This window comes from Dama dama, chromosome 5 (genome assembly GCF_033118175.1).
Source record: "Dama dama isolate Ldn47 chromosome 5, ASM3311817v1, whole genome shotgun sequence".
Taxonomy (NCBI): Eukaryota; Metazoa; Chordata; class Mammalia; order Artiodactyla; family Cervidae; genus Dama; species Dama dama.
In genome coordinates this window covers 37118954-37146118 of record NC_083685.1, presented here as the reverse complement: position 1 = coordinate 37146118, position 27165 = coordinate 37118954, and the positions used below count along the sequence as shown (strand labels likewise).

The 27165-nt window shown below is 36.5% G+C and overlaps 1 protein-coding gene across 4 annotated transcripts in view; it reads right to left on the bottom strand.

The window, feature by feature from the left end:
- The window catches only part of AFG2A (AFG2 AAA ATPase homolog A), a 330277-nt gene that overhangs the window by 233821 nt on the left and 69291 nt on the right, over positions 1 to 27165 (bottom strand). For all 4 annotated transcript variants that reach the window (XM_061142299.1, XM_061142300.1, XM_061142297.1 and 1 more), the window contains exon 11: positions 12221 to 12430. In XM_061142299.1, the coding sequence (XP_060998282.1) occupies positions 12221 to 12430 (210 nt within the window). The remainder of the gene's footprint in view (positions 1 to 12220; positions 12431 to 27165) is intronic.

Here is a 27165-nt window from a genome sequence, read left to right as displayed (position 1 = left end):
TATTCAAACTCATGTCCATCGAGTCGGTGATGCCATCCAGACATCTCATCCTCTGTCGTCCCCTTCTCCTCCTGCCCCCAATCCCTCCCAGCAACAGGGTCTTTTCCAATGAGTCAACTCTTCGCATGAGGTGGCCAAAGGAGTGGAGTTTCAGCTTCAGCATCAGTCCTTCCAATGAACACCTAGGACTGATCTCCTTTAGAATGGACTGGTTAGATCTCCTTGCAGTCCAAGGGACTCTCAAGAGTCTTCTCCAACACCACAGTTCAAAAGCATCAATTTTTCAGCACTCAGCTTTCTTCACAGTCCAACTCTCACATCCATACATGACCACTGGAAAAACCACAGCCTTGACTAGACGGACCTTTGTTGGCAAAGCAATGTCTCTGCTTTTTAATATGCTATCTAGGTTGGTCACTTTCCTTCCAAGGAGTAAACATCTTTTAATTGTTCTATTTGAGGTCAAATATACATCCAATTCTTAAAAACAGAAGAAAACAGCAACTAGTATCAGCAAATTTTATGAAATATTGCTAAATGCTTAATATGCATTATCCCCATAACTACTTACAACACACCTTTGAGGTGAATATTCTTATCATAATTTTAAAGAAAAAAATATTGAAGTGAAAAAAATGTAAAGTAATTTGCACAGTCACACAACTTAGGAGATGACAGAACAGATAGTGAAGCCTCTTAATCGTTATGCCTGACAATTAGAGAAAATGCCCCAAATGGTAAGCCACCAATAGGCAAAAAAGATAAGCAACAGATTAGAATACAAGCATTATGTGAGCTACTCACAGAATTCTATTAGTGAAAGAGCTTCACGAGAATCATTTATTCTAACCTATCTCACTTAAAGCCTGAGGAAAACAAAGCAAAAGAAGTTAAGTGAAATATCAAAAGTCCTAGACAAACTAAATGACTATTAAAATAGAGGATTTGAATTTCCAGACTACTAATACTACTGTTTCTAAAAACTGTATGTCCTCTAATTTTCAAATTCTAAAAAGAAAAAAATAAATAAATAAGGAAATGTCCTCTTAAGACTAGACACAATACCAGCAATTCAAATTCAAAGGTTTTTCTTGGGAGAGATTAGGTGACAAGAGCAAAGCCTAACTTTCAATAAATAGCTGCTAGCATGGCTTAGTTTGAACATTCTTTGGCACTGTCTTTCTTTGGGACTGGAATGAAACTGACCTTTTCCAGTCCTGTGGCCACTGCTGAGTTTTCCAAATTTGCTGGCATATTGAGTACAGCACTTTCACAGCATCATCTTTTAGGATTTGAAATAGGTCAACTGGAATCCCATCACCTCCACTAGCTTTGTTTGTAGTGATGCTTCCTAAGGCCCATTTGACTTTGCATTCCAGGATGCCTGGCTCAAGGTGAATGATCACATCATGTGGTTATCTAGATCATGAAGATCTTTTTTGAATAGTTCTTCTGTGTATTCTTGCCACCTCTTCTTAATATCTTTTGCTTCTGTTATGTCCATACTGTTTCTTTCCTTTACTGTGCCCATCTCTGCATGAAATGTTCCGTGGTATCTCTTATTTTCTTGAAGAGCTCTCTAGTCTTTCCCATTCTATTGTCTTCCTCTATATCTTTGCACTGATCACTGAGGAAGGCTTTCTTATATCATGCTATTCTTTGGAGCTCTGCATTCAAACAGGTATACCTTTCCTTTACTCTTTTGCCTTTTGCTTCTTTTCTTTTCTCAGCTATTTGTAAGGCCTCCTCAGACAACTATTTTGCCTTTTTGCATTTCTTTTTCTTGGGGATGGTCTTGATCACTGCCTCTTGTACAATGTCATGAACCTCCTTCCATAGTTCTTCAGGCACTTTGTCCATCAGATCTAATCCCTTGAATCTATTTCTCACTTCCACTGTATAATCGTAAGGGATCTGATTTACATCATACCTGAATGATCTAGTGGTTTTCCCTACTTTCTTCAATTTCAGCCTGAATTTAGCAATAAGGAGTTCATGACCTTAGTCACAGTCAGTTCCCAGTCTTGTTTTTGCTGACTGTATAGAGTTTCTTCATTTTTGGCTGCAAAGAATATATTCAATCTGATTTCAGTATTGACCATCTGGTGATGTCCATGTGTATAGAGTCTTCTCTTGTGTTGTTGGAAGAGGGTGTTTGCTATGACCAGTGCATTCTCTTGGCAAAACTCTATTAGCATTTGGCTTGCTTCATTTTGTACTCCAAAGCCAAATTTCCCTGTTACTCCAGGTGTCTCTTGACTTCCTACATTCACATTCCAGTCCCCTATAATGAAAACGATATCTTTTTTAGGTATTAATTCTAGAAGGTCTTGTAGATCTTTATAGAACCATTCAACTTCAGCTTCTTCAGCATTACTGGTTGGGGCATATTCTTGGATTACTGTGATACTGAATGGTTTGCCTTGGAAACGAACAGAGATCATTCTGTCATTTTTGAGATTGCATCCAAGTACTGCATTTCAGACTCTCTTGTTTACTATGATGGCTACTCCATTTCTTCTAAGGGATTCTTGCCCACAGTAGTAGATAAAATGGTCATCTGAGTTAAACTCACCCATTCCAGTTAATTTCAGTTCACTGATTCCTAAAATGCTGATGTTCACTCTTGCCATCTCCTGTTTGACCATGTCCAATTTGCCTTGATTCACGGACCTAACATTCCAAGTTCCAATGCAATATTGTTCTTCACAGCACTGGACTTTACTTCCGTCACCAGTCACATCCACAACTGGATGCACTCATCTCACATGCTAGCAAAGTAATGCTCAAAATTCTTCAAGCCAGGCTTCAACAGTACATGAACCATGAACTTCCAGATATTCAAGCTAGATTTAGAAAAGGCAGAGGAACCATAGGTCAAATTGCCAACATCCACTGGATCATCAAAAAAGCAAGAGAGTTCCAGAAACACATCTACTTCTGCTTTACTGACTACACCAAAGGCTTTGACTGTGTGGTTCACAACAAACTGTGGAAAATTCTTCAAGAGATGGGAATGCCAGACCATTTGACCTGCCTCCTGAGAAATCTGTATGCAGGTCAGGAAGCAACAGTTAGAACTGGACATGGGACAACAGACTGGTTCCAAATCTGGAAAGGAGTACATTAAGGCTGTATATTGTCACCCTGCTTATTTAACTTATATGCAGAGTACATCATGTGAAATGCCAGACTGCATGAAGCACAAGCTGGAATCAAGATTGCCAGGAGAAGTAGGAAAAACCTTTATCACTCAATTCCCATAAATTTTTAATTTATAATAAGTATTGAAGGACAATATTTAAGGATTGCTGGGAGAAATATCAAAACCTCAGATATGCAGATGACAACACCCTTATGGCAGAAAGTGAAGAAGAACTAGAGAGTCTCTTGATGAGAGTGAAAGAGGAGTGAAAAAGTTGGCTTAAGCTCCACATTCAGAAAACTAAGATCATGGCATCTGGTCCCATTACTTCATGGAAAATAGATGGGAAATAATGGAAACAGTGAGAGACTTTATATTTTTTGTCTCTAAAATCACTGCAGATGGTGACTGCTGCAAAGAAATTAAAAGATGCTGGCTCCTTGGAAGAAAAACTATGACCAACCTAGACAGCATATTAAAAAGAAGAGACATTACTCTGCCAACACAAGTCTGTCTAGTCAAAGTTATGGGTTTTCCAGTAGTCATGTATGGATGTGAGAGCTGGACTATAAAGAAGGCTAAGTGCTGAAGAATCGATGCTTTTGAACTGTGGTGTTGGAGATGACTCTTGAGAGTCTCTTGGGAGGCAAGGAGATCCAACCAGTCCATCCTAAAGGAGATCAGTCCTGAATATTCATTGGGAGGACTGAAGCTAAAGCTGAAACTCCCACACTTTGGCCACCTGATGCCAAGAATGACTCATTTGAGAAGACCCTGATGCTGGGAAAGATTGAAGGTGGGAGGAAAAGGGGAGTACAGAGGATGAGATGGTTGGATGGCATCACCAACTCAATGGACATGAGTTTAAGCAAGCTCTGGGAGTTGGTGATGGACAGGGAAGCCTTGCATGTTGCAGTCCATGGGGTCACAGAGTTGGTCACGACTGAGCAACTGAACTGAACTGAGCATTTGAAAAAATGAATTTTACTTTGAAAAATGAAAGTTACTTTGAAAAAATGTATTTTATTGATAACTAATAGTATCTAATAGTAATTAAAAGTATCCACTTACAATGGTTAGATACATACAGAATCTCACATTTGCTCATAAACTATTTAATTTTTTTAAAAATGGAATAATAAATCCCTAGAATAGATAAGACTGATAAAACTAGATAAGGTTATTTCTCTTCCAGTTTTACTTACCAAAATAACTATGTTATGATAGTCTTGCCACATTTCACCTAGCTACATAAGTGCCTCATTGATAATGGTGACTGATAAACCCACCAAAAGTAGCATAAATTGGGGTGTTAGTTTTAATTTTTCCATGACAAAGATTTCAAGTGCTTTAGTTTATAAAACAACAAAAATAACATAAATACATGTAAAAATATGTCTGACTGTTTTATTAATCTAGTGGAAACTAAACCTGACTTATCTCTTTGTTTTAGTGTTTGACACCATCCAGTCACAAATTCAAGTACAGTAGTCATAGATTATGCTCTTGCAATTTTGCCCCTTTAATCACTACTGGGTTTTTTCCCAGTCTTCTCAAGGGCTTTTAAATGTGTCTTACACCTGCCTGTTACTTTTGGCTTTTACAATTCATATCCAGCTTTTATAAGTTCCAAAATGTCTAGGGAAGGCAAATTAACCCAAGTGTTAACTATGGTTAAATGCTATGGAATAAGCTCATAAAAACCCAAACTCACATGAGGTAGAATTACATATAGAAATGTGAGTAAAGGATCTTGAAAATTAATATAAAGTACAGCATTAGCACACAGAAAAGGCCATTTTGGGAAGGTACTTCAAAGAGTTTGAAAACTGGCATTAGGAACTAGGCATGAAATGCCTGGGTGAGTAAAAAAACCTAGAAAGTGAGAGCGGCTGGCAAGGAAGGAAATAGAATCCAAACTGTTTTCTCAAAAATTATAATACAAACCTTCCCCACAATTCATTCATTCAAGAAAAGAAAAGGACACGTTTCTTTAGAACTTAACAATATGGGCACCATGCTGACTACAATTCAGCTAGCTATAGTGTGCCTGTGCACACTCCCTGGCCCCAGAAAAATCGCTTATATTATTATTGATCACTCTCATTGCTGTCAATCTTCTTTACTGACTACTTTTCAGAATCTTAAACATGAGGTCTCAACTTCCATTTTTTCATCCCTAGAAATGAGCATTCTCTTGAGCTACAAGTAGTAGTAGAAGTAGTAGTGTTAGTTGCTCAGTCATGTCTGACTCTTGGCAACCCCATGGACTGCAGCCCGTCAGGTTTCTCTGCCCATGGAGTTTTCCAGGCAAGAATATTGGAGTGGACTGTCATTCCCTTCTCCAGAGGATGTTCCCCCCCTTGATTGAACCAAGGTTTCCTGCATTCCAGGCTGATTCTTTACCGTCTGAGCTACAGGGAAGCCCCCTTCAGCTACAAACTTGTGTTCAACACCCTTTTAGACATTTCTGTCATCCTGTTCTAAAGGCATTTCAAGCTCCACAAGTCTAAATCCCAAATGAGTACCTGCTTTCCCAACTCAAACCTACTTTTCCTCCTCATCTGCTAATTCTTCCTAGAGTTAGTGTAGTTTTAATGACCTGCCAGTCATTAAAAGTAAAATTTTAATCACCTTTAACTTCTTTCTCATTTCTCACATATAACTAATCATCAAGATTCTAAATGCTAATCATTTTGCTATTTCATTTGTTTATTCTCACTAAATTATGAGTTTTGGTAGGTAGCAAGAAGCCCTTCTAACCCACTTCATTTACCATGTACAGTGCCTAACACACAGAAGGTGCTTAATATATATTTGAGTTGTTGCTACAAAAGTAAAATATTTACAAATAGCTTAAGTGTAATAGACATGAATTAAATTTCATTCAAAGGAGATTTAAAAGAAGGAAAAAATAATCTCTCTCAGCTGGAATCCACAAGTAAAAAATTAAACTAACACAATAACAAAGTTTTCTATTAAATATTCTATTTCTCTTTCCTGGAAATGTAAAAGTATTCTTTTCTTTTATATTTCTCTAGGTCTTCTTGGATTCCAAATACTAAAGGTTTTATTATTTCTTGTTTATATATTGTCATTTTTTTTACTTTTAGCCAAATGTTATAGAATACTTTCATGTCAAGACATCATTTTGATACAAACTCAACTAAAAAAATAATTTATTAACATATATGGTTTTAATATATGATATCTCAGTTTTAACATGTCAGCATATACAGTGCACAAATAACACTAAATTTAAGTAAATTCAATCTAACTCCTACATAACTTTGTGATTCTGACCATGGCACAGTAACTAGTTCTATCTGTCCTAAGAAAAATAGAGAACTATTAGTTATTCCCTAATAGCATTAAACATTACTAAAACTAAGTATATGTCTTTAACTCTGACGTTAGTAACTGTCAACTTAGAGTATGGGGCACATGAGACAACACTATTTGGAGACATAACAGAGATTTTAAATTAAAAAAAAAAAAAAAAACAACTCTAACAGAAGTTAAAAAGAAACAGTTTCAGACTCTAGATGAGCCCAAATAGCAATAAAAACCTGTAGAAAGAGAATAACGACTTAGGGTCCACAAAAGGCATGGAACTGGACATAGTTACTGGTGAGACTCTAAATTAGAATCTGCACCCAAGGTGAAAGAAAAAATATAACTAAAACACTAAAAGCAAGTATTCTTTATAATGTTCGGGTCTGGGTCTGGGGCCAGAACCAACATACCTTTATTGGCTTCAACGGAGAACAGAACTGAAACAGCCAAGCTCAGAGCAGCCCCAAACCCAGTTTTCTTCAGCCAACCTCCTCTAAGGGCTTTTCTCTGTAACTTTCCACTAACTTGGGGAACATGAACAGGAGGGTGATGAACAGGTCTCCTCCAAAGCCCTCACCCAAGGAACTGACAATCTCCCCATGATTCTTTTCCTTCCCTGCATTCCACCCATCATGTACACTGCAATACAGAAATCTGAGTTGGCCTTTTAAACTTCAGTTATACTCAGTCTGGTCATACTATGGCTCAATCTGTGATACCAACCTTAATACTTAAATAAATTCACAGATTTTTCTTTTTCTTTTGGTAAAGTTCAAGGTTTACAGAGGTCTTCCCTGATGGCTCAGTGGTAAAAAAATCTGCCTGCAATGCAGGAGATGTGGGTTTGATCCCTGGGTCAGGAAGAACCCCTGGAGGAGAAAATGGCACTCCAGTATTCTTGCCTGGAAAATCCTTTGGACAGAGGATCCTGTCAGGCTACAGTCCATGGGGCAGCAAAGAATCAGACACGACTGAGCACTCATGCAAGGTTCACAGAAGAATTGAGCATACAGTACCAAGACTTTTCATATATTCATTCCTACCCCAATACACAGTTTCCTCTATTTTTATCATATATTATTAATATATGGTATATTTGTACTGGATATATGACTGGATATATGGACTGGACTACCCAGTCCAGTATTCTTGCCTGGAGAATTCCATGGACAGAGGAGCCTGGCAGGCTACAGCCCATGAGGTCAAAAGAGTCGGACACAACTCAGTTTCAGGAGTAGTGGTCAGGTATTCTACAGAATGAATGTCCTTCAATTTGGGTTTGCCTGCTGTTTTTCTCATAGGTAAACATGGGTTATAAGTGTTTGGGAGGGAGACCTTGGGAATAAAGTACCATTCTCATCACATCATACATACAAGGGTACATACTAACATGACTAATCCTAATGATGTTAACCATGATCACCTGGCTGAGGCAGGTTTCTCCACTACCAAGTAACTCTTCACTTCCCTCCTTTCCACATTGAATTCTTGGTAAGGAAGTCATAACTATATGCAGGAGTTAAGCAGTTAGGCCCTCTAAAACTTTTTCATTTATGTTTTTAAAATAATTCTCTCCAAAGGCCTATACAGGTGAAAAAACCAAGTCTTAGAGAACTTGTTAAGGCTATAGAGCTAAAAAGTGCTAGTATTAGAAACTGAACCAAAGCTTTATGAATCCCAGCTTCATGCTCTTTTCATTGTAACACACTCAACCTCAAGGGCACAAATTATATACTAATGAGTAAATTTCAAGCTCTACATTATTCAACCTCTAGTCTTTGCTCCTGAACTTCCATTTAATTCATCAGGTTCCTGTTCCTTCGGCAGTGCTTACCCTTTCTTATTAATTCAACCAACTTCCACTCCAAAGCTATGCTGTTTTCCTCAGTTTTCCTTGCCCTAGAGAAGCAAAATTATTCTTTAAACTAGGTCCCAGAAATGTCTTTCCACATCTCTGAACTTGCCCTATAGAAACTGCCTGAACTACCTTCTCTAGTAACTTGGTATTATTAATGAAAAAAGGTACTGGACACTAGTTTTATTTAAAAAAAAAAAAAAAAAAAAAAATGGAAGACTGTATTATACAGTGGTTCAGAGCTTAGACTCTGGAGTCACAAAGTCCTGAGATCAAATTCCGATTCTATCACCATTTCTTTGACTTGGAAAAGTCACTTCACCTTCTCAGACATTATTATCCTTCTTTGTCATCCTAGAAACTAATCTTAAAGCATTCTGTATATAAAAGAGGTATCTATGCAGTTTTCTATGCAGTATCTGCAAAATGAAAGCTCCATGATTTACAGACTAGCCTACATGATTTTTTTTAAAAAGTTTAAAGATGAACTTGGAATTTATAAAGTTCAGATTAACTTGTACCTTTGGTAACAGAATAGTAGGGCATCTAATAAATGGACAAAAGTAATTACTCTGAATTGTGCACTGACTTCAATAAAATACACAGTTGTGTTTTTTTTCCTGAAAATGGGATATATTTTGGACAATTCCTCTATGAGACACGTATCAGAAAAAATTTCCCCCAAAGGTCAAGGATATACTAGGTTCATTATATTCTTGTACTTGCCAATACTGTTCATAAAGGACTTGCCGAAAATCCCTGTCAGAGGCCTAGCCCCCCTTTTTCCAGAATCAGTAACAGTTCTTCATAAAGTGAAGTAGCCCAGCTATTCAAAGGTAATTAATCTACTGTAGCACTCCAGACAAAAAGCAAAAGAGAAGCAGAGAGGAAATTTCAACTGGAAAATATTTTGACGTAATTGACCCAGATGACAAACTAAACTTAAGCATATGTCAAGTGCTACAGTCTGTACAAAAACACATACAGATGCCAAAGGATATTAAAAGCCCACACAAGTCAAGCTGAAGACTTAACTCTGAGCAGAATATAAATCTTGTAATCACTGTTTAGAAAAGATGCACAGGGGGAGCTAAAGGGTTCTTTCATAAACTAAGAGAAAGAAACATTTAAAATTTTAAAACTCTTTATCTTGGAAATTGAAGGTAATTACCATTGCAAAAAGTGTTAGGGAATTTATTCTTTCCAATATATCCAAAACACTTAGGTCTCCCAATACTGGTATCTATTTTTTTCTGATCACTTTCAAAATGTATAAGATTTATTATTGCAATAAGTTCAAATTTAATTATAATATTTAAATCCCATAGAAAACAAATATCTATGTTGAAAACGAGACAACTTTTTCACAGGAAATAAAACTTGCAAGAATACAACATGAATCCCTAACTTCTTTAGCTTGATTTCCTCATACATAAACTATATGATACAGCTACTTTGTGTGTGCTAAGTCGCTTCAGTTGTGTTCAACTCTGTGCGACCCTGTGGAGTGTAGCCCGCCAGGCACCTCTGTCCATGGGGATTCTCCAGTCAAGAGCACTGGATTGGGCTGCCCTGTCCTCCTTCAGGGGATCTTCCCTACCCAGGGATCGAATCCGCATCTCTTATGTCTCCTGCATTGTCAGGCAGGTTCTTTACCACTAGCGCCACCTGGGAAGCCCATAGCTACTTAACTCTTCTCATAAATTAATCAGACCAAGATGAAAGAACCAATGAAAATGCATAGAAAAGCAAATTATTCTTGTGTTAACTTTTTCTTTTTTAATTTTTAAACAGATAGGAAAATCTGAAAGAACAGTAAATGAACATGCATTGTTCATTAACTATATTCTCCACCCAGATTCAAAAATTGATTAATACTGTCAAAGTACACAAAATTGTATAATGAATAAAAGTCCACATTAAATAAACATTAATAAGTAGGATATGTAACCTTCCCTAAGAAAATACAAACTCAGTAACTTATGAAGAAAATTTCTTAACATCATGTATCTTTTGTGTATGTGACCTAAAAGAATTAAATACTTAATGAAAGGCATTTATAAGTTAACACATGGTTATTTTATATGAACAGTGTCCAAGATAAACCTTATAAAAAATCTTTTTACTATTTTTTCACCATGAAAAAAGATCAAAGTGAAACTATAAAGTTATGAAAGGTTTCAAAGTCAAAAACTGTGATAAAAATATTTCTAAGTAATCCTAGGGTAGGCCAGAAAGCAGTCCTGGTAGCAACTGTTATCTTCAACCACAAAAGAGTGAGATACTAATTTGTAAGGAAATACACATGCTTTTTCTTCCTTGATATTCAAGTCTAAATAACTGTGAGCTAAGTCCTCATTAAATAAGTTTCAGGTATCCAGTACTCAGGAAAAATTCAAAGATTATGACTATACAGTTGTGGAAGGTAGGCATAGAGAAATGAAGATGACAGAAAAAAAAAAAAGGAGGAAATGCCAGTAAAATGGCCATGTTCATTACCACAAGATAAGAGAACAAGGACCAAAGAGAAATCAAGATGTCTCTGGAAATTTCAAAATCACTCATTACTCCAACATTTAAAACTGCAACCCTTAAAACTATGGTTGTGAGTCAGTGTAACTAATCACAGTGAAAATGGTCTCCTCCCCAAATCCATATCCAATATCTTCCACAAGATAAAAAAAAAAAAAAAAAAACAGGCAAACACTAGTGACTGTGATGATACTGATTCTCAAAAAGAAAATATCCTAAATACATCTAAATAATATTCCACAGAAAGTACAGCTGATCCTTGAAAAATGAGGGGGCGAGGGCTCTGACCCTCTGTGCAATCTAAGTATAACTTAGTATATAACACCATATACACCATCCCCCCTTATCTGCCAATTCAATCCACTGTAGATAATGTAATATCATAGTAATTACTATTAAAAAAAAAAGCCTGTGTATAAATGGAACCACAGAGTTCAAATTTAGGTTGTTCAAGAATCAACAGTAAAGTATTAATAAAAGACTGACCTTCTGAAATGTTTATACTAAAATAATTGTGAAAACTGTTTTAAGGCAGAAAACATTTTATTATGAAAAAAATTCCCTGACAACATCAAAATAAATTATCATGTGCCTTTTTTCTAAATGACTTTGATGGTTAACATATTTAAATATGTACTTCTGTGATAATGTCTATAGAGATGAATTTAAGGCTTTATATATATATATATATACGTGTGTGTGTGTGTGTGTGTGTGTGTGTGTGTATACATACCCTGGAGGAGGGCATGGCAACCCACTCCAGTATTCTTGACTGGGAAACCCCATGGACAGAGAAGCATGGCAGGCTAGAGTCCACGGGGTTGCACAGTTGGACATGACTGAAGCAACTTGGCATGTAGTGAACAAACAATATGTGTGTGTATGTTTCAGAATATAAAAAATGTATATATACCTTCTGACTAGAAAAATATTTTTTAAAAATTTATTTTTTCCATATAAAGTATCTGAGTTCTTTTAAAATATTATGTTTATAAATGTTAAATTTATTAAATTCATAATTAAATTCATATTTAAGTCATGGTTAAGCAAAAGTAAAAAAAGAAAAGTAGCAAAAAAAGAAAACTGGTTTCTATTACATATGGGTGAGTGTAAGAAATATTGAAAATCAAGAAACTAAACCATGATTTGCTGATTATAGGCACTAATTTATTTATCTCTCATCTCCCTATATTACACTGCCATTAACTGCAAAAAAAAAAAAAATTCAACTACTCCTTAAGATGGCTTTTCATTCTCTCCTAAGGGTAGGAATCAGAGGATAGGTGGGGGGCGGGACAGAGGGGGCGGGCTGCTGGAAGAGAGAGTAACAATTTAATAAACTTAAATCCTACCTTTATAGCCAGGAAATTCAGTCCACTCTCATTGGCCAAAGCCTTTGCGATCATTGTTTTAGAGCATCCAGGTGGCCCATACAAAAGAACTCCTTTGGGTGGCTGAATACCCATTTGGGTGAAAGACTCAGGATGTTTCAAGGGCCATTCCACAGCCTGTTTCAGTTTCAGCTTGACATTTTCCAGTCCTCCTATATCTGACCAGGATACCTGCAAAACAAAAAATTTAAAACATATGTATACAAGAAAGGAAACAGAACTATTTAAAAATCAACAATTTCCTTAAAAAATTCTCAACAAGATTAAGAACTAGGAGTTTATAAAATGTGAGCTGCATATTATAGAAATACTAAAGAAAACCAAAATGTTACTGTTTGCAAGTCTTACTTGTATAAGTAACTGTTTAAATGATTGAATATACTGTTAAGTCTATATTCTATTCTATATGCCTTTAAAAACTAGCTTTCATCTGTTTGAAAATAGTTTGAATCAGTGATTCAAGTTCAAATCTACTTATCTAATTTCTTATATTTCTTTTCTTGAAAGCAAAATTACTTTCAAATACACTTCTGTAGGTCCTTATGGAACATATAATCTTTACTGCCTTTGGTATATTAATAAGAATCCTCAAAATTTTGTTCTTCCCAAAATGTTCCCCAAACAAGAGAGCTCTTTACATTTATTTACTTAATAAATATGCGTTACATACCATATAAAGTACACAGGAAACAGATGAGACATAAATCCAGACCCTAAAGAACTTAACAAATATCAGTAACACACGTAAATAACCATAGTACAATGGGAAGTATACTAACCCCAATGACAAAGAAACAGAAAAATCCTTCGGGAGTTCCCAGGAAGAAAAGATTACTCCCAGCTGGAAGGTAAATCTGAAAGCCAACTCTTGAAGCATGGATGAGATCCAGAAATATGAAAATAGGGAAATGGTTAGGTAGAAGCCAAAAAATTATGAAAGGCTCAGAAGGAAACATGAAGAACATGAGAGAAAAAAAAAGGCTTGAGAGGGAAGTCAGAAAAGAAAGTTCTTTTTTCTAAAAAAAGAAAAGCAAGTTCAAGCCATCTAGTGGAGAACCTTGAAGACTAGATGGAGATCAAGAATCTCTTTATTCACAAGAAGTCTTTGAAGGTTTTTAATATAGAAAGCAATATGCTCTGATCTGTGCTTCAAAAAGACTTCTCTGACAAGATTCACTGAAGAGGAGAGTGTCTTCAGATAGAACAATTAAGGATCTATCACAAATATTCTTTAAAAAAAAAAAAAAAAGTAAAGTGACAATCAAAGTCGCTCAGGCCTGTACAATTCTTTGTGCATGGACTATACAGTCAATGGAATTCTCCAGGCCAGAATACTAGAGTGGGTTGCCTCTGCCTTCTCCAGGGGATGTTCCCAACCCAGGGATCAAAACCAGGTCTCCCGCACTGCAGAGCCACCAGGAAAGTCCAAGAATACTGGAGTGGGTAGCCTGTCCCTTCTCCAGGGGAACTTCCTGACCAGGAATTAAACCAGGGTCTCCTGCATTGCAGGCAGATTCTTTACCAGATGAGTGACCAGGGAAGCACCCTGCCCCCCACCAGAAAAAGACAAGCCTGAACTACATAATCACAAGGAGATGATGAAGACACACCAGAAAAATACTGCAGGTCTACAGCTGAGGATTATGAAGGCAGTGGAAGAAAGGAGAATGTGAAGCTAAAGATTTCAAGATGGATTGGTAAGAATATAGACCACAGTAAAAATGATTGGTAGGAGAGAAAGTTAGAGTTTTGGGGGGATATACAGAGTTGCATATATTCACAATTGAATACACATCACAAATGGAGTCGAATATGTGTCACAAATGGAGCTCTGGAAAGATAATAGGGTTGAAATGTTGGGTTTCAGAGATATCCACAAACAAAAAATAGAAACCATGATCAACTAAAATTGCCAACCATGAGAAGAGAGATGTGGGTAAAAGAAAGGTCGATGGATGCTACCTACATTTAAGAGGAAAGAGGAAAAGAAAGAGGAAGAGAAGTCAGAAAACAAATAATCTATTGATACAACCATAAAAAAGAGATAGGTTTTGTTTGTTACTATCATGTAAATATTATTTTTTCCAAATAAATTTGCATTTTTGGGGGGAGGATTCTGTTGTTTTTGTTTTTTGTACACAGAACCAGGATAATTCTGTATTATCGACCATAACACTGAGATAAGATTTAATTTTTTTTTTCTAAATTGCTTTCTTGGGATTTATTTCAAGAAGTGAGATTGCTAGATTAAAAGGCACAAACATTTTAGCTCTCTTAATACCTAATGTCATTAACAATTCAATGGACATGAGTTTAAGCAAACTCCAAGAGACAGTGAAGGACAGTGAGGCCTGGCGTGCTACAGTCTATGGGGTCTCTAAGAGTCGGACACGACTGCACAACTGAACAAGAAAAACAATCTTAATGCCAGTTTGCTATTTCAACCAGTTCATCCATTTTAATGGCATGAGGAATATGTGTATATTTCCCTGAAGCATCATCAGCCTTGGGTTTGACTTTGTTTTTGTTTTTCCTAACTGATTTCTGATTTCACCAATTAATAAAATTAAAATTAAACCTAAGATTAGTGCACAAGATCTTACTACCTTAAAAACATGTAGCTATCATCAGTAGGATCCAAGTGACTGTTTATCACAGACAGCAACTATTATTTGTGTAGCCAAAGCCTGCTATAGGCAGGAATACAGCAGAGTTGTCATACCCTGATGGGTAGTTGTTGATGGTAGTCAGCAACTATCAAAAAATTTACAGATCAGAAAGTAGAGATAATTAAGGAGAAATGGTCAGTAGATCTGGCAATGAGGTTATTGGACAGTTGCTTAATTAAATCAGTGGTTTTTATTTTTATCCCTTCCAGCAGTAGTATACGTACACACAGCACACACATACATGCATGCACACACGCAAACATGCATATAGAGAGGGAGGGTATGTATGTTATCTAATGGATAAAAGCTGTGTTTATAACTATCAAAAACACATAAGTCAGAGAAGCAACTTTTAGGACTTCAAATGATATGATGTTGCATGATATCCATTCAGTTGCTACTATGCAATTATTGTACCTATGCAATGAGAACAGCACATTCTGTTGGAGAACATGCTCCATGAGGAGCAGCTATTCCATGTCTTGAAGCATATTTCAGTTATACCTTGAATACTACAAAAGAATATTTGAAAAAATGAAAGTGTTATTCACTCAGTCATCTTCAACTCTTTGCAACCCCATGGACTGTAGCCTGCCAAGTTCTTCTGTCCATGGAATTTTCCAGGCAAGAATACTGGAGTGGGTAGCCATTCCCTTCTCCAGGGGATCTTTCTGATCCAGGGATGGAACCCAGGTCTCCTGCATTGCAGGCAGATTCTTTACTGTCTGAGCCACCATGAAAGCCTGTAGCAGAATGCTTGCTCCTTAGAATAGCTTTGACAAACCTAGACAGTGTATTAAAAAGCAGAGACATCACTTTGCCGACAAAAGTCCATATACTCAAAGCTATGGTTTTTCCAGTATTCATGTATGGATGTGAAAGTTGGACCATAAAGAAAGCTGAGCACCAAATAATTGACACTTTAGAACTGTGGTGCTGGAGAAGACTCTTGAGAGTCCCCTGGAGAGTGAGGAGATCAAACCACTCAATCCTAAAGGAAATCAACCTTGACTATTCATTGGAAGAACCTGTGCTGAAGATGAACTTCCAATACTTTGGCTATGTGATGCAAAGAACCAACTCATTGGAAAAGACCCTGATGCTGGGAAAGATTGAGGGCAAGAGGAGAAGGGGGCGACAGAGGATGAGATAACATTAGTGACTCAATGGACATGAGTTTGAGCAAACTCAGGGAGACAGTGAAGGATAGGGAAGCTTGGTGTGCTGCAGATCATGGGGTCGCAAAGAGTCAGACACAACCTAGCAAGTGAATAACAAAAATTTACATAAGCACAGGCATACAGATAGAATTTTCTTAAAAGTTAGTACAGAACTGACACTGAAGACGAGGAGCTAAGATGGCAGAGGAATAGGACAGGGAGACCACTTTCTCCCCTACAAATTCATCGAAAGAACATTTGAACGCTGAGCAACTGCACAAAACAACTTCTGATCGTTAGCAGAGGACATCAGGTGCCCAGAAAAGCAGCCAATTGTCTTCAAAAGGAGAGAGAAGAAATCCAATTCCATGCACCAGAACACTGATGCAAGTTTTCCTAACCAAGAAACCTTGACAAGCCAATTGTCCAACCCCACCCACTGGGAGAAACCTCCACAATAAAAAGGAACCACAGACCACCAGAATACACAAAGGCCACTCCAAACACAGCGACCTAAACAAGATGAAAAGGCAGAGAAATACCCAAAAGGTAAAGGAACATGAAAAATGCCCATCAAGCCAAACAAAAGAGGAGGAGATAGGGAATCTACCTGAAAAATAATTTAGAATAATGATAATAAAAATGACCCAAACTCTTGAAAACAAAATGGAGTTACAGATAAATAGCTGGGAGACAAGGATTGAGAAGATGCAAGAAATGTTTAACAAGGACCTAGAAGAAATAAAAAAGAGTCAATTAAAAATGAATAATGCAATAAACGAGATCAAAAACACTCTGGAGGGAACCAAGAGTAGAATAACGGAGGCAGAAGATAGGATAAGTGAAGTGGAAGATAAAATGGTGGAAATAAATGAAGCAGAGAGGAAAAAAGAAAAAAGAATCAAAAGAAATGAGGACAACCTCAGGGACCTCTGGGACAATGTGAAACACCCCAACATTCGAATCATAGGAGTCCCAGAAGAAGAAGACAAAAAGAAAGGCCATGAGAAAATACTCAAGGAGATAATAGCTGAAAACTTCCCTAAAATGGGGAAGGAAATAGTTATCCAAGTCCAAGAAACCCAGAGAGTCCCAAACAGGATAAACCCAAGGTGAAACACCCCAAGACACATATTAATCAAATTAACAAAGATCAAACACAAAAAACAAATATTAAAAGCAGCAAGGGAAAAAAAAAAAAAAAGCAGCAAGGGAGAAACAACAAATAACACACAAGGGGACTCCCATAAGGATAACAGCTGATCTATCAATAGAAACCCTTCAGGCCAGAAGGGAATGGCAGGGCACACTTACAGTAATGAAAGAGAATAACCTACAACACAGATTACTGTACCCAGCAAGGATCTCATTCAGATATGAAGGAGAATTCAAAAGCTTTACAGACAAGCAAAAGCTGAGAGAATTCAGCACCACCAAACCAGCTCTTCAACAAATGCTAAAAGATCTTCTCTAGACAGGAAACACAGAAAGGTTGTATAAACACAAACCCAAAACAACAAAGTAAATGGCAACGGGACCATACCTATCAATAATTACCTTAAATTTAAACGGGTTGAATGCCCCAACCAAAAGACAAAGACTGGCTGAATGGATACAAAAACAAGACCCCTATATATGCTGTCTGCAAGAGACCAACCTCAAACCAAGGGACACATACAGACTGAAAGTGAAGGGCTGGAAAAAAACATTTCACACAAATGGAGACCAAAAGAAAGCAGGAGTCGCAATACTCATACAGATAAAATAGACTTTAAAATAAAGGCTGTGAAAAGAGACAAAGAAGGACACTACATAATGATCAAAGGATCAATCCAAGAAGAAGATATAACAATGATAAATATATATGCACCCAACATAGGAGCACCGCAATATGTAAGGCAAATGCTAACGAGTATGAAAGGGGAAATTGACAATAACACAATAATAGTGGGAGACTTTAATACCCCACTCACACCTATGGATAGATCAACTAAACAGAAAATTAACAAGGAAACACAAACTTTAAATGACACAATGGACCAGCTAGACCTAATTGATATCTATAGGACATTTCACCCCAAAATAATCAATTTCACCTTTTTCTCAAGTGCACACGGAACGTTCTCCAGAATAGATCACATCCTGGGCAATAAATCTAGCCTTGATAAATTCAAACAAATTGAAATCATTCCAGTCATCTTTTCTAACCACAATGCAGTAAGACTAGATCTCAATTACAGGAAAAAAAACTATTAAAAATTCAAACATATGGAGGCTAAATAACATGCTTCTGAATAACCAACAAATAACAGAAGAAATCAAAAATGAAATCAAAATATGCATAGAAACAAATGAAAATGAAAACACAACAACCCACAACCTATGGGACACTGTACAAGCAGTGCTAAGGGGAAGGTTCATAGCATTACAGGCTTACCTCAAGAAACAAGAAAAAAGTCAAATAAATAACCTAGCTCTACACCTAAAGCAACTAGAGAAGGAAGAAATGAAGAACGCCAGGGTTAGTAGAAGGAAAGAAATCTTAAAAATTAGAGCAGAAATAAATGCAAAAGAAACAAAAGAGACCATAACAAAAATCAACAAAGCTAAAAGCTGGTTTTTTGAAAAGATAAACAAAACTGACAAACCATTAGCAAGACTCATTAAGAAACAAAGGGAGAAGAACCAAATTAACAAAATTAGAAATGAAAATGGAGAGATCACAACAGACAACACTGAAATACAAAGGATCATAAGAGACTACTACCAGCAGCTCTGTGCCAATAAAATGGACAACTTGGAAGAAATGGACAAATTCTTAGAAAAGTATAACTTTCCAAAACTGAACCAGGAAAAAATAGAAGATCTTAACAGACCCATCACAAGCACGGAAATCAAAACTCTGATCAGAAATCTTCCAGCAAACAAAAGCCCAGGACCAGACAGCTTCACAGCTGAATTCTACCAAAAATTTAAAGAGCTAACACCTATCTTACTCAAACTCTTCCGGAAAACTGCAGAGGAAGGTAAACTTCCAAACTCATTCTATGAGGCCACCATCACCCTAATTCCAAAACCAGACAAAGATGCCACAAAAAAAGAAAACTACAGGCCAATATCACTGATGAACATAGATGCAAAAATCCTTAACAAAATGCTAGCAAACAGAATCCAACAACATATTAAAAAGATCATACACCATGACCAAGTGGGCTTCATCCCAGGAATGCAAGGATTCTTTAATATCCACAAATCAATCAATGTAATACACCACATTAACAAATTGAAAGATAAAAACCATATGATTATATCAATAGATGCAGAAAAAGCCTTTGACAAAATTCAACATCCATTTATGATAAAAAAAAAAAAACCTCTCCAGAAAGCAGGAATAGAATGAACATACCTCAACCTAATAAAAGCTACATATGACAAACCCACAGCAAACATTATCCTCAATGGTGAAAAATTGAAAGCATTTCCCCTAAAATCAGGAACAAGACAAGGGTGCCCACTCTCACCACTACCATTCAACATAGTTTTGGAAGTTTTGGCCACAGCAATCAGAACAGAAAAAGAAATAAAAGGAATCCAGATAGGAAAAGAAGAAGTGAAACTCTCATTATTTGCAGATGACATGATCCTCTACATAGAAAACCCTAAAGACTCTACCAGAAAATTACTAGAGCTAATCAATGAATATAGTAAAGTTGCAGGATATAAAATTAACACACAGAAATCCCCTGCATTCCTATACACTAACAATGAGAAAACAGAAAGAGAAATTAAGGAAACAATACCATTCACCACTGCAACAAAAAGAATAAAATACTTAGGAGTATATCTACCTAAAGAAACAAAAGACCTATATATAGAAAACTATAAAACGCTGATGAAAGAAATCAAAGAGGACACAAATAGATGGAGAAATATACCGTGTTCATGGATTGGAAGAATCAATATTGTGAAAATGAGTATATGACCCCAAAGCAATCTATAGATTCAATGCAATCTCTATCAAGCTACCAACGGTATTCTTCACAGAACTAGAACAAGTAATTTCACAATTTGTATGGAAATACAAAAAACCTCGAATAGCCAAAGTAATCTTGAGAAAGAAGAATGGAACTGGAGGAATCAACCTGCCTGACTTCAGGCTCTACTACAAAACCACAGTCATCAAGACAGTATGGTACTGGCACAAAGACAGAAATATAGATCAAAGGAACAGAATAGAAAGCCCAGAGATAAATCCACGAACCTATGGACACCTTATCTTTGACAAAGGAGGCAAGAATGTACAATGCAAAAAAGACAACCCTTTTAACAAGTGGTGCTGGGAAAACTGGCCAACCACTTGTAAAACAATGAAACTAGAAGACTTTCTAACACCATACACAAAAATAAACTCGAAATGGATTAAAGATCTAAATGTAAGACCAGAAACTATAAAACTCCTAGAGAAGAACACAGGCAAAACACTCTCCGACATAAATCACAGCAGCATCCTCTATGACCCACCTCCCAGAATATTGGAAATAAAAGCAAAAATAAACAAATGGGACCTAATTAAACTTAAAAGCTTTTGCACAACAAAGGAAACTATAAGCAAGGTGAAAAGACAGCCTTCAGAATGGGAGAAAATAATAGCAAATGAAGCAACAGACAAAGGATTAATCTCAAAAACATACAAGCAACTCCTGCAGCTCAATTCCAGAAAAATAAATGACCCAATCAAAAAATGGGCCAAAGAACTAAACAGACATTTCTCCAAAGAAGACATACAGATGGCTAACAAACACATGAAAAGATGCTCAACATCACTCAGTATCAGAGAAATGCAAATCAAAACCTCAATGAGGTACCATTACACGCCAGTCAGGGTGGCTGCTATCCAAAAGTCTACAAGCAGTAAATGCTGGAGAGGGTGTGGAGAAAAGGGAACCCTCTTACACTGTTGGGGGGAATGCCAACTAATACAGCCGCTATGGAGAACAGTGTGGAGATTCCTTAAACAACTGGAAATAGAACTACCATATGACCCAGCAATCCCACTCCTGGCCATACACACCGAGGAAACCAGATCTGAAAGAGACACGTGCACCCCAATGTTCATTGCAGCTCTGTTTATAATAGCCAGGACATGGAAGCAACCTAGATGTCCATCAGCAGATGAATGGATAAGGAAGCTGTGGTACATAGACACCATGGAATATTACTCAGCCTTTAAAAAGAATTCATTTGAATCAGTTCTAATGAGATGGATGAAACTGGAGCCCATTATACAGAGTGAAGTAAGCCAGAAAGATAAAGACCAATACAGTATACTAACACATATATATGGAATTTAGAAAGATGGTAATGATAACCCTATATGCAAAACAGAAAAAGAGACACAGATGTATAGAACAGACTTTTGGACTCTATGGGAGAAGGCGAGGGTGGGGTGTTTCGAGAGAATAGCATTGAAACATGTATATTATCTATGGTGAAACAGATCACCAGCCCAGGTTGGATGCATGAGACAAGTGCTCAGGGCGGGTGCACTGGGAAGACCCAGAGGTAGCGGGTAGAGAGGGAGGTGGGAGGGGGGATCGGGAAGGGGAACACATGTAAATCCATGGCTGATTCATGTCAATGTATGGCAAAAACCACTACAGTATTGTAAAGTAATTAGCCTCCAACTAATAAAAATAAATGGGAAAAAAAAAATTAGTATAGAACTATATCCTTCCTAATCAATAGCATTTAAAACAAAATTCAATGGTATGCTTATAAATCGTGAGGAAAATGATTATCTCAGATTTATATGAAACTAAATAAAACTAGCAATATAATCTGATAATCTTCAATATGATAAAATTTAATACATTTAAGTATATTTTGCTTTTAATCAGCCTTTCAAAAAATCTTTAAAAGAGTCATTTAAAAGAACCCAACATCAGATATTAAACCCCTGAAGCACCTCCATGGAACACACATGGAAATCACCAAAATAAAGGATAAGGAAATCCATAGCATAAAAATAATCTCTTTAGTTGCGGATCAGAGAATAGAAGCAAACAGTGTCAGCTGGACCAAAAGCTGGAGAAGGCTTGTTTCTCAAGAAAAACTAAGATGCTCTTACCAGAAAACTGAATTTTCACTGGAAATGCAACAGGCCAAAACACCGAGGCCACTGCACGGCCTAGTAGTCTATACTGAAGTGTTGGTCCAATGCCCTGAAGTGAAACAATGCAATCCTCTTCCTATCTCCTGATGTTTGGGGTCTCTTTCTTCACAAGTTGTCTCTTTCTATTCCTGCTTTAATTATATTATTTTTTTAATTTATTTATTTAAATTGGAGCATAATTACTTTATAATACTGTGATGGCCTCTGCCATACATCAACATGAATCTGTATTTTTTCCTCAGCCTACAAATATTTCCCACTTCTCCCTATGCTTCAAAGCAACCTTACTTTGATATTATTTCTACTTAATGTCTGTTTTCCCCTTCTTTCTCACTGCTAAACTTCTTGAAAGATAGTTCATATTCCTCTACTTCTACTGCACTTATGTTTTCCATTTTATATTCCAGTTAAGTATTTATCCTCCCAAGCAATGACAGGAAAGGAGAGTAAAAAGATAAAGATAAGTTTAAGACTCACAGGAAAGCATGAAGGTACATCAGAAACTCTAGCCTTTCAGGAAAATAGAAGGCAAAGTCATCTGCAAAACATCAATCAATCTATTAAATATTGTTTAAATGCCTATTCATACTATGCTGGTTCCTAGGGACAAAATAATGCTTGTCCATATTGGGTTTCTGACTTGATGGAATATTTCCTTAAAAAGGTGTACTTCCATAGTTATGTAATTACTATAAAGCCTGGTATATGTGAAAAGGGCAGTCACAGAGTTTAAATGGATGGTTAAGAAAAACTTTTCAGAAGTGACATATGAGGTGGGATCTGATGAACACTGAGATAAGCCAGCTGAAAATAACAGCGAATGACATGGAAAAGATAAAGTGTGAAAAAAAAACAAAAACCATCAAACATTAGTGTGGCGAGAATTGAGACCAGGAGAAGAGAAACAAAAGAAGTCAGCCAACATATGAAGCTATCAGACACTGAAGACTCATAAAACATCAAAAAATTTATCCTTTATCCCAAGAGCAATGGAGAGCAACTTAATAAGGAAAATGACATGATCAAATCTCTGGAAGAGCACTGTGGTTATAAAGTGAAGTGGAGATTAAAATTGGGAAGATGGGGAGAGGCTTCCACACTAATTCTTATAGGAGACTGTGGTTATCTGCATTACTATAGAAGAAAGAAGATTAAAATTATATTAAACTTTATTTAATAAGGCTAATTAATGAGTCTTAATAATTAGATTTTGAGAGGAGATGTAAAAAAGAAAATGAAATTAAGCTTAACAGTCAGGATTCAGACTTGGGGAAATGTATAATTGAAAGGTACATTAAAAGAGAAAAATGCAGTTGGAAATTAAGGAATTAGTTTCCAATTGTACTGGGGAATTTGCAAGAGAAATAAATTCAATAAACTTTAATGTCTTCTTTGTGCTCAACTTGTCTTAGAGAGTGTAAGGGCACAAAAGAAAGTGAGATACTGTCCTCAAATATTTTTAAACTAGAAAGAGGAATAAGGAAGTATCCTAAAAGACATAGTCTTTGTCACATAAAACATCTGTCTACACACAAAATAATACAAAAACTAATGAGAAAATAAATAGGTTAACATTCTTAAATATGTGAGATGAGGAAGACAGAAATTTGGAAAAGGTGGCATATATGAAAGACATACGTCAAGGTGTTAGAATATGAAGATAATAATACCAATTCCCACCTCATATGTTTATGAGGATAGGTATTATAGCTCTTTTAGCTAGTACAACCTATAAGAAATTATGAAGGATAATATAAGAATTACCTGTTACCTCATCATCTAAAAAAAAACCATTTTTAATATTTTGGGGTAGTACTTTCTAGTCTTTCAAATGCCTGTGCCTGTGCATAATATAAACACAACTTTATGTTCTACTTTTTAAAAAACTTCATACACTTCATTTTGTATGAAGTTACTGACTTCCCTCATAGCTCAGTAAAGAGTCCGCCTGCAATGTAGGAGACCCCGGTTCGATTCCTGGGTTGGGAAGATCCGCTGGAGAAGGGATAGGCTACCCACTCCAGTATTCTTGGGCTTCCCTTGTGGCTCAGCTGGTAAAGAATCCTCCTGAAATGTGGGAGACCTGGGTTCGATCTCTGGGCTGGGAAGATCCCCTGGAGAAGGGAAAGGCTACCCACTCCAGTATTCTGGCCTGGAGAATTCCATGGACTATATAGTCCATGGGGTCGCAAAGAGTCAGCCAGGACTGAGTGACTTTCACTTTCACTAGTGACTGTATCACTTGGGGCAATTTACTCAATCTCTGTAAGTTTCTTTCTCGTCTATAACAAGGGGACAACAAAACTTAAGGTCTCAGAATTATTGTAAGAATCAAACAGTTTAGTATATATTTCATTAGCTGAACTTTGCCTGGCACGTGGTAACTAATAAATACTACATAAGTATTATTTTTATTTTAAATGTCTGAAAGATGATTACAATGAATAGTAATATTTTGAAGGACTAGTGATGAAAGACCAAGGACAATCAAGCCATAACATTTGTAGTTTCATGAACAATATTTAATTATCATAACTTTTCTATTATTTTTCTTAAAATATATTAAGAAATATATTACCACATTTCTTAAACTACAGGCAAACAGGTTTTGCATTTTTATTTAGCAAATGCATGCCAAATAAATATCCTTGTAGAGCTAAGAAACCTACTAAAAATAAACTTAAGTTGGTTTTAGAATACTATTGCATAGAAGAGTCTTAAAGCACAGAGATAATGGGAAAATGTCTGTAAGAGAAGAACAAACACCATGAAATCATAAAATTCTAGAAAAAGAATTCAAAAACTAGCTGGTTCACTATCATTCCTTCAGTCAGTATTTCATCTTTCAAGTCTTCATCTTTCAACAAATACTATTTTATGCTCTTTAAAATCATTTTTAATTCTACAACTGTCTTTTAAATAAGTTACACTATATCATAACTGCCAAAAAAATTATTCTTACAATCTAACCTAAATCATTCCTGATAATATTTGGTTCCTTTTCTTTCTTATTTTGTTCTGATGAAAATGGTGAACAGCTGCTCACATATGGCTTTATAACGTTTTAAATTAGTAATAGAGTTAGAAGTGAAGGAACAGCTGTCAAATAAGCACAGAAAAGTGAAATAAATTTCCCAAAGGGAAATGCCCCCCACAAATAAGTACTTTCCGAATAAGCATCCAACAATGACACGAATCCAAAAAAACCCAAAAAACAAAAACAATTCAAACTGCACAAACAAAAACTCAGTTCAAACTGCACACCTACAGAAGCCAGAAGACCTGATGATCAGGTTAAAAAAAAAAAAAAAACTTTTACAGACAATTTCCAAGAGGACAAAATAAAAATTAAGGAACAAGAAAAATGACTATGAAAGAGGAATTCAGTAGCTCCAGAGGGGCTGACAGTGTCCTTATATATCTGTGAGTCAAGATCCTCTTATTTGCTATGTGAAAAGTATTATACTGCCAGGGACAAAAATTCTTTTCAAAGTGTTAATATTTATAGAATATATGGCAACAAAGAGTGCTTTTCACTTTGTTCTTTCGTACTAACAAGTCCCGACATAAGGATAAGAAGCCAGGCACTAGTAAGTGGGTTGGCACCTGCTCCAAATTCTCTGCTGGGTCATACACCAGCTTCTTGACAGTTCGAGTATTTAAGATACGTTTAATTTGATAAGAAATCATAAACATACCAAATAACTAGGGATACTACATAATGCAGAAAGATAAGCTTAGAAAACCAACTTCCAAGATTCAAAAGAAAAAAAAGGTTCCAGATGCTTTTTTTTTTTTCCCTTTATTTTTATTAGTTGGAGGCTAATTACTTTACAATACTGTAGTGGTTTCTGTCATACATCGACATGAATCAGCCATGGATTTACATGTATTACCCATCCCGATCCCCCCTCCCACCTCCCTCTCTACCCGCTACCTCTGGGTCTTCCCAGTGCACCAGCCCTGAGCACTTGTCTCATGCATCCAACCTGGGCTGGTGATCTGTTTCACCATAGATAATATACATGTTTCAATGCTGTTCTCTCGAAACACCCCACCCTCGCCTTCTCCCATAGAGTCCAAAAGTCTGTTCTATACATCTGTGTCTCTTTTTCTGTTTTGCATATAGGGTTATCATTACCATCTTTCTAAATTCCATATATATGTGTTAGTATACTGTATTGGTCTTTATCTTTCTGGCTTACTTCACTCTGTATAATGGGCTCCAGTTTCATCCATCTCATTAGAACTGATTCAAATGAATTCTTTTTAAAGGCTGAGTAATATTCCATGGTGTCTATGTACCACAGCTTCCTTATCCATTCATCTGCTGATGGACATCTAGGTTGCTTCCATGTCCTGGCTATTATAAACAGAGCTGCAATGAACATTGGGGTGCACATGTCTCTTTCAGATCTGGTTTCCTCGGTGTGTATGGCCAGGAGTGGGATTGCTGGGTCATATGGTAGTTCTATTTCCAGTTGTTTAAGGAATCTCCACACTGTTCTCCGTAGCGGCTGTTATTAGTTGGCATTCCCCCCAACAGTGTAAGAGGGTTCCCTTTTCTCCACACCCTCTCCAGCATTTACTGCTTGTAGACTTTTGGATAGCAGCCACCCTGACTGGCGTGTAATGTACCTCATTGAGGTTTTGATTTGCATTTCTCTGATACTGAGTGATGTTGAGCATCTTTTCATGTGTTTGTTAGCCATCTGTATGTCTTCTTTGGAGAAATGTCTGTTTAGTTCTTTGGCCCATTTTTTGATTGGGTCATTTATTTTTCTGGAATTGAGCTGCAGGAGTTGCTTGTATGTTTTTGAGATTAATCCTTTGTCTGTTGCTTCATTTGCTATTATTTTCTCCCATTCTGAAGGCTGTCTTTTCACCTTGCTTATAGTTTCCTTT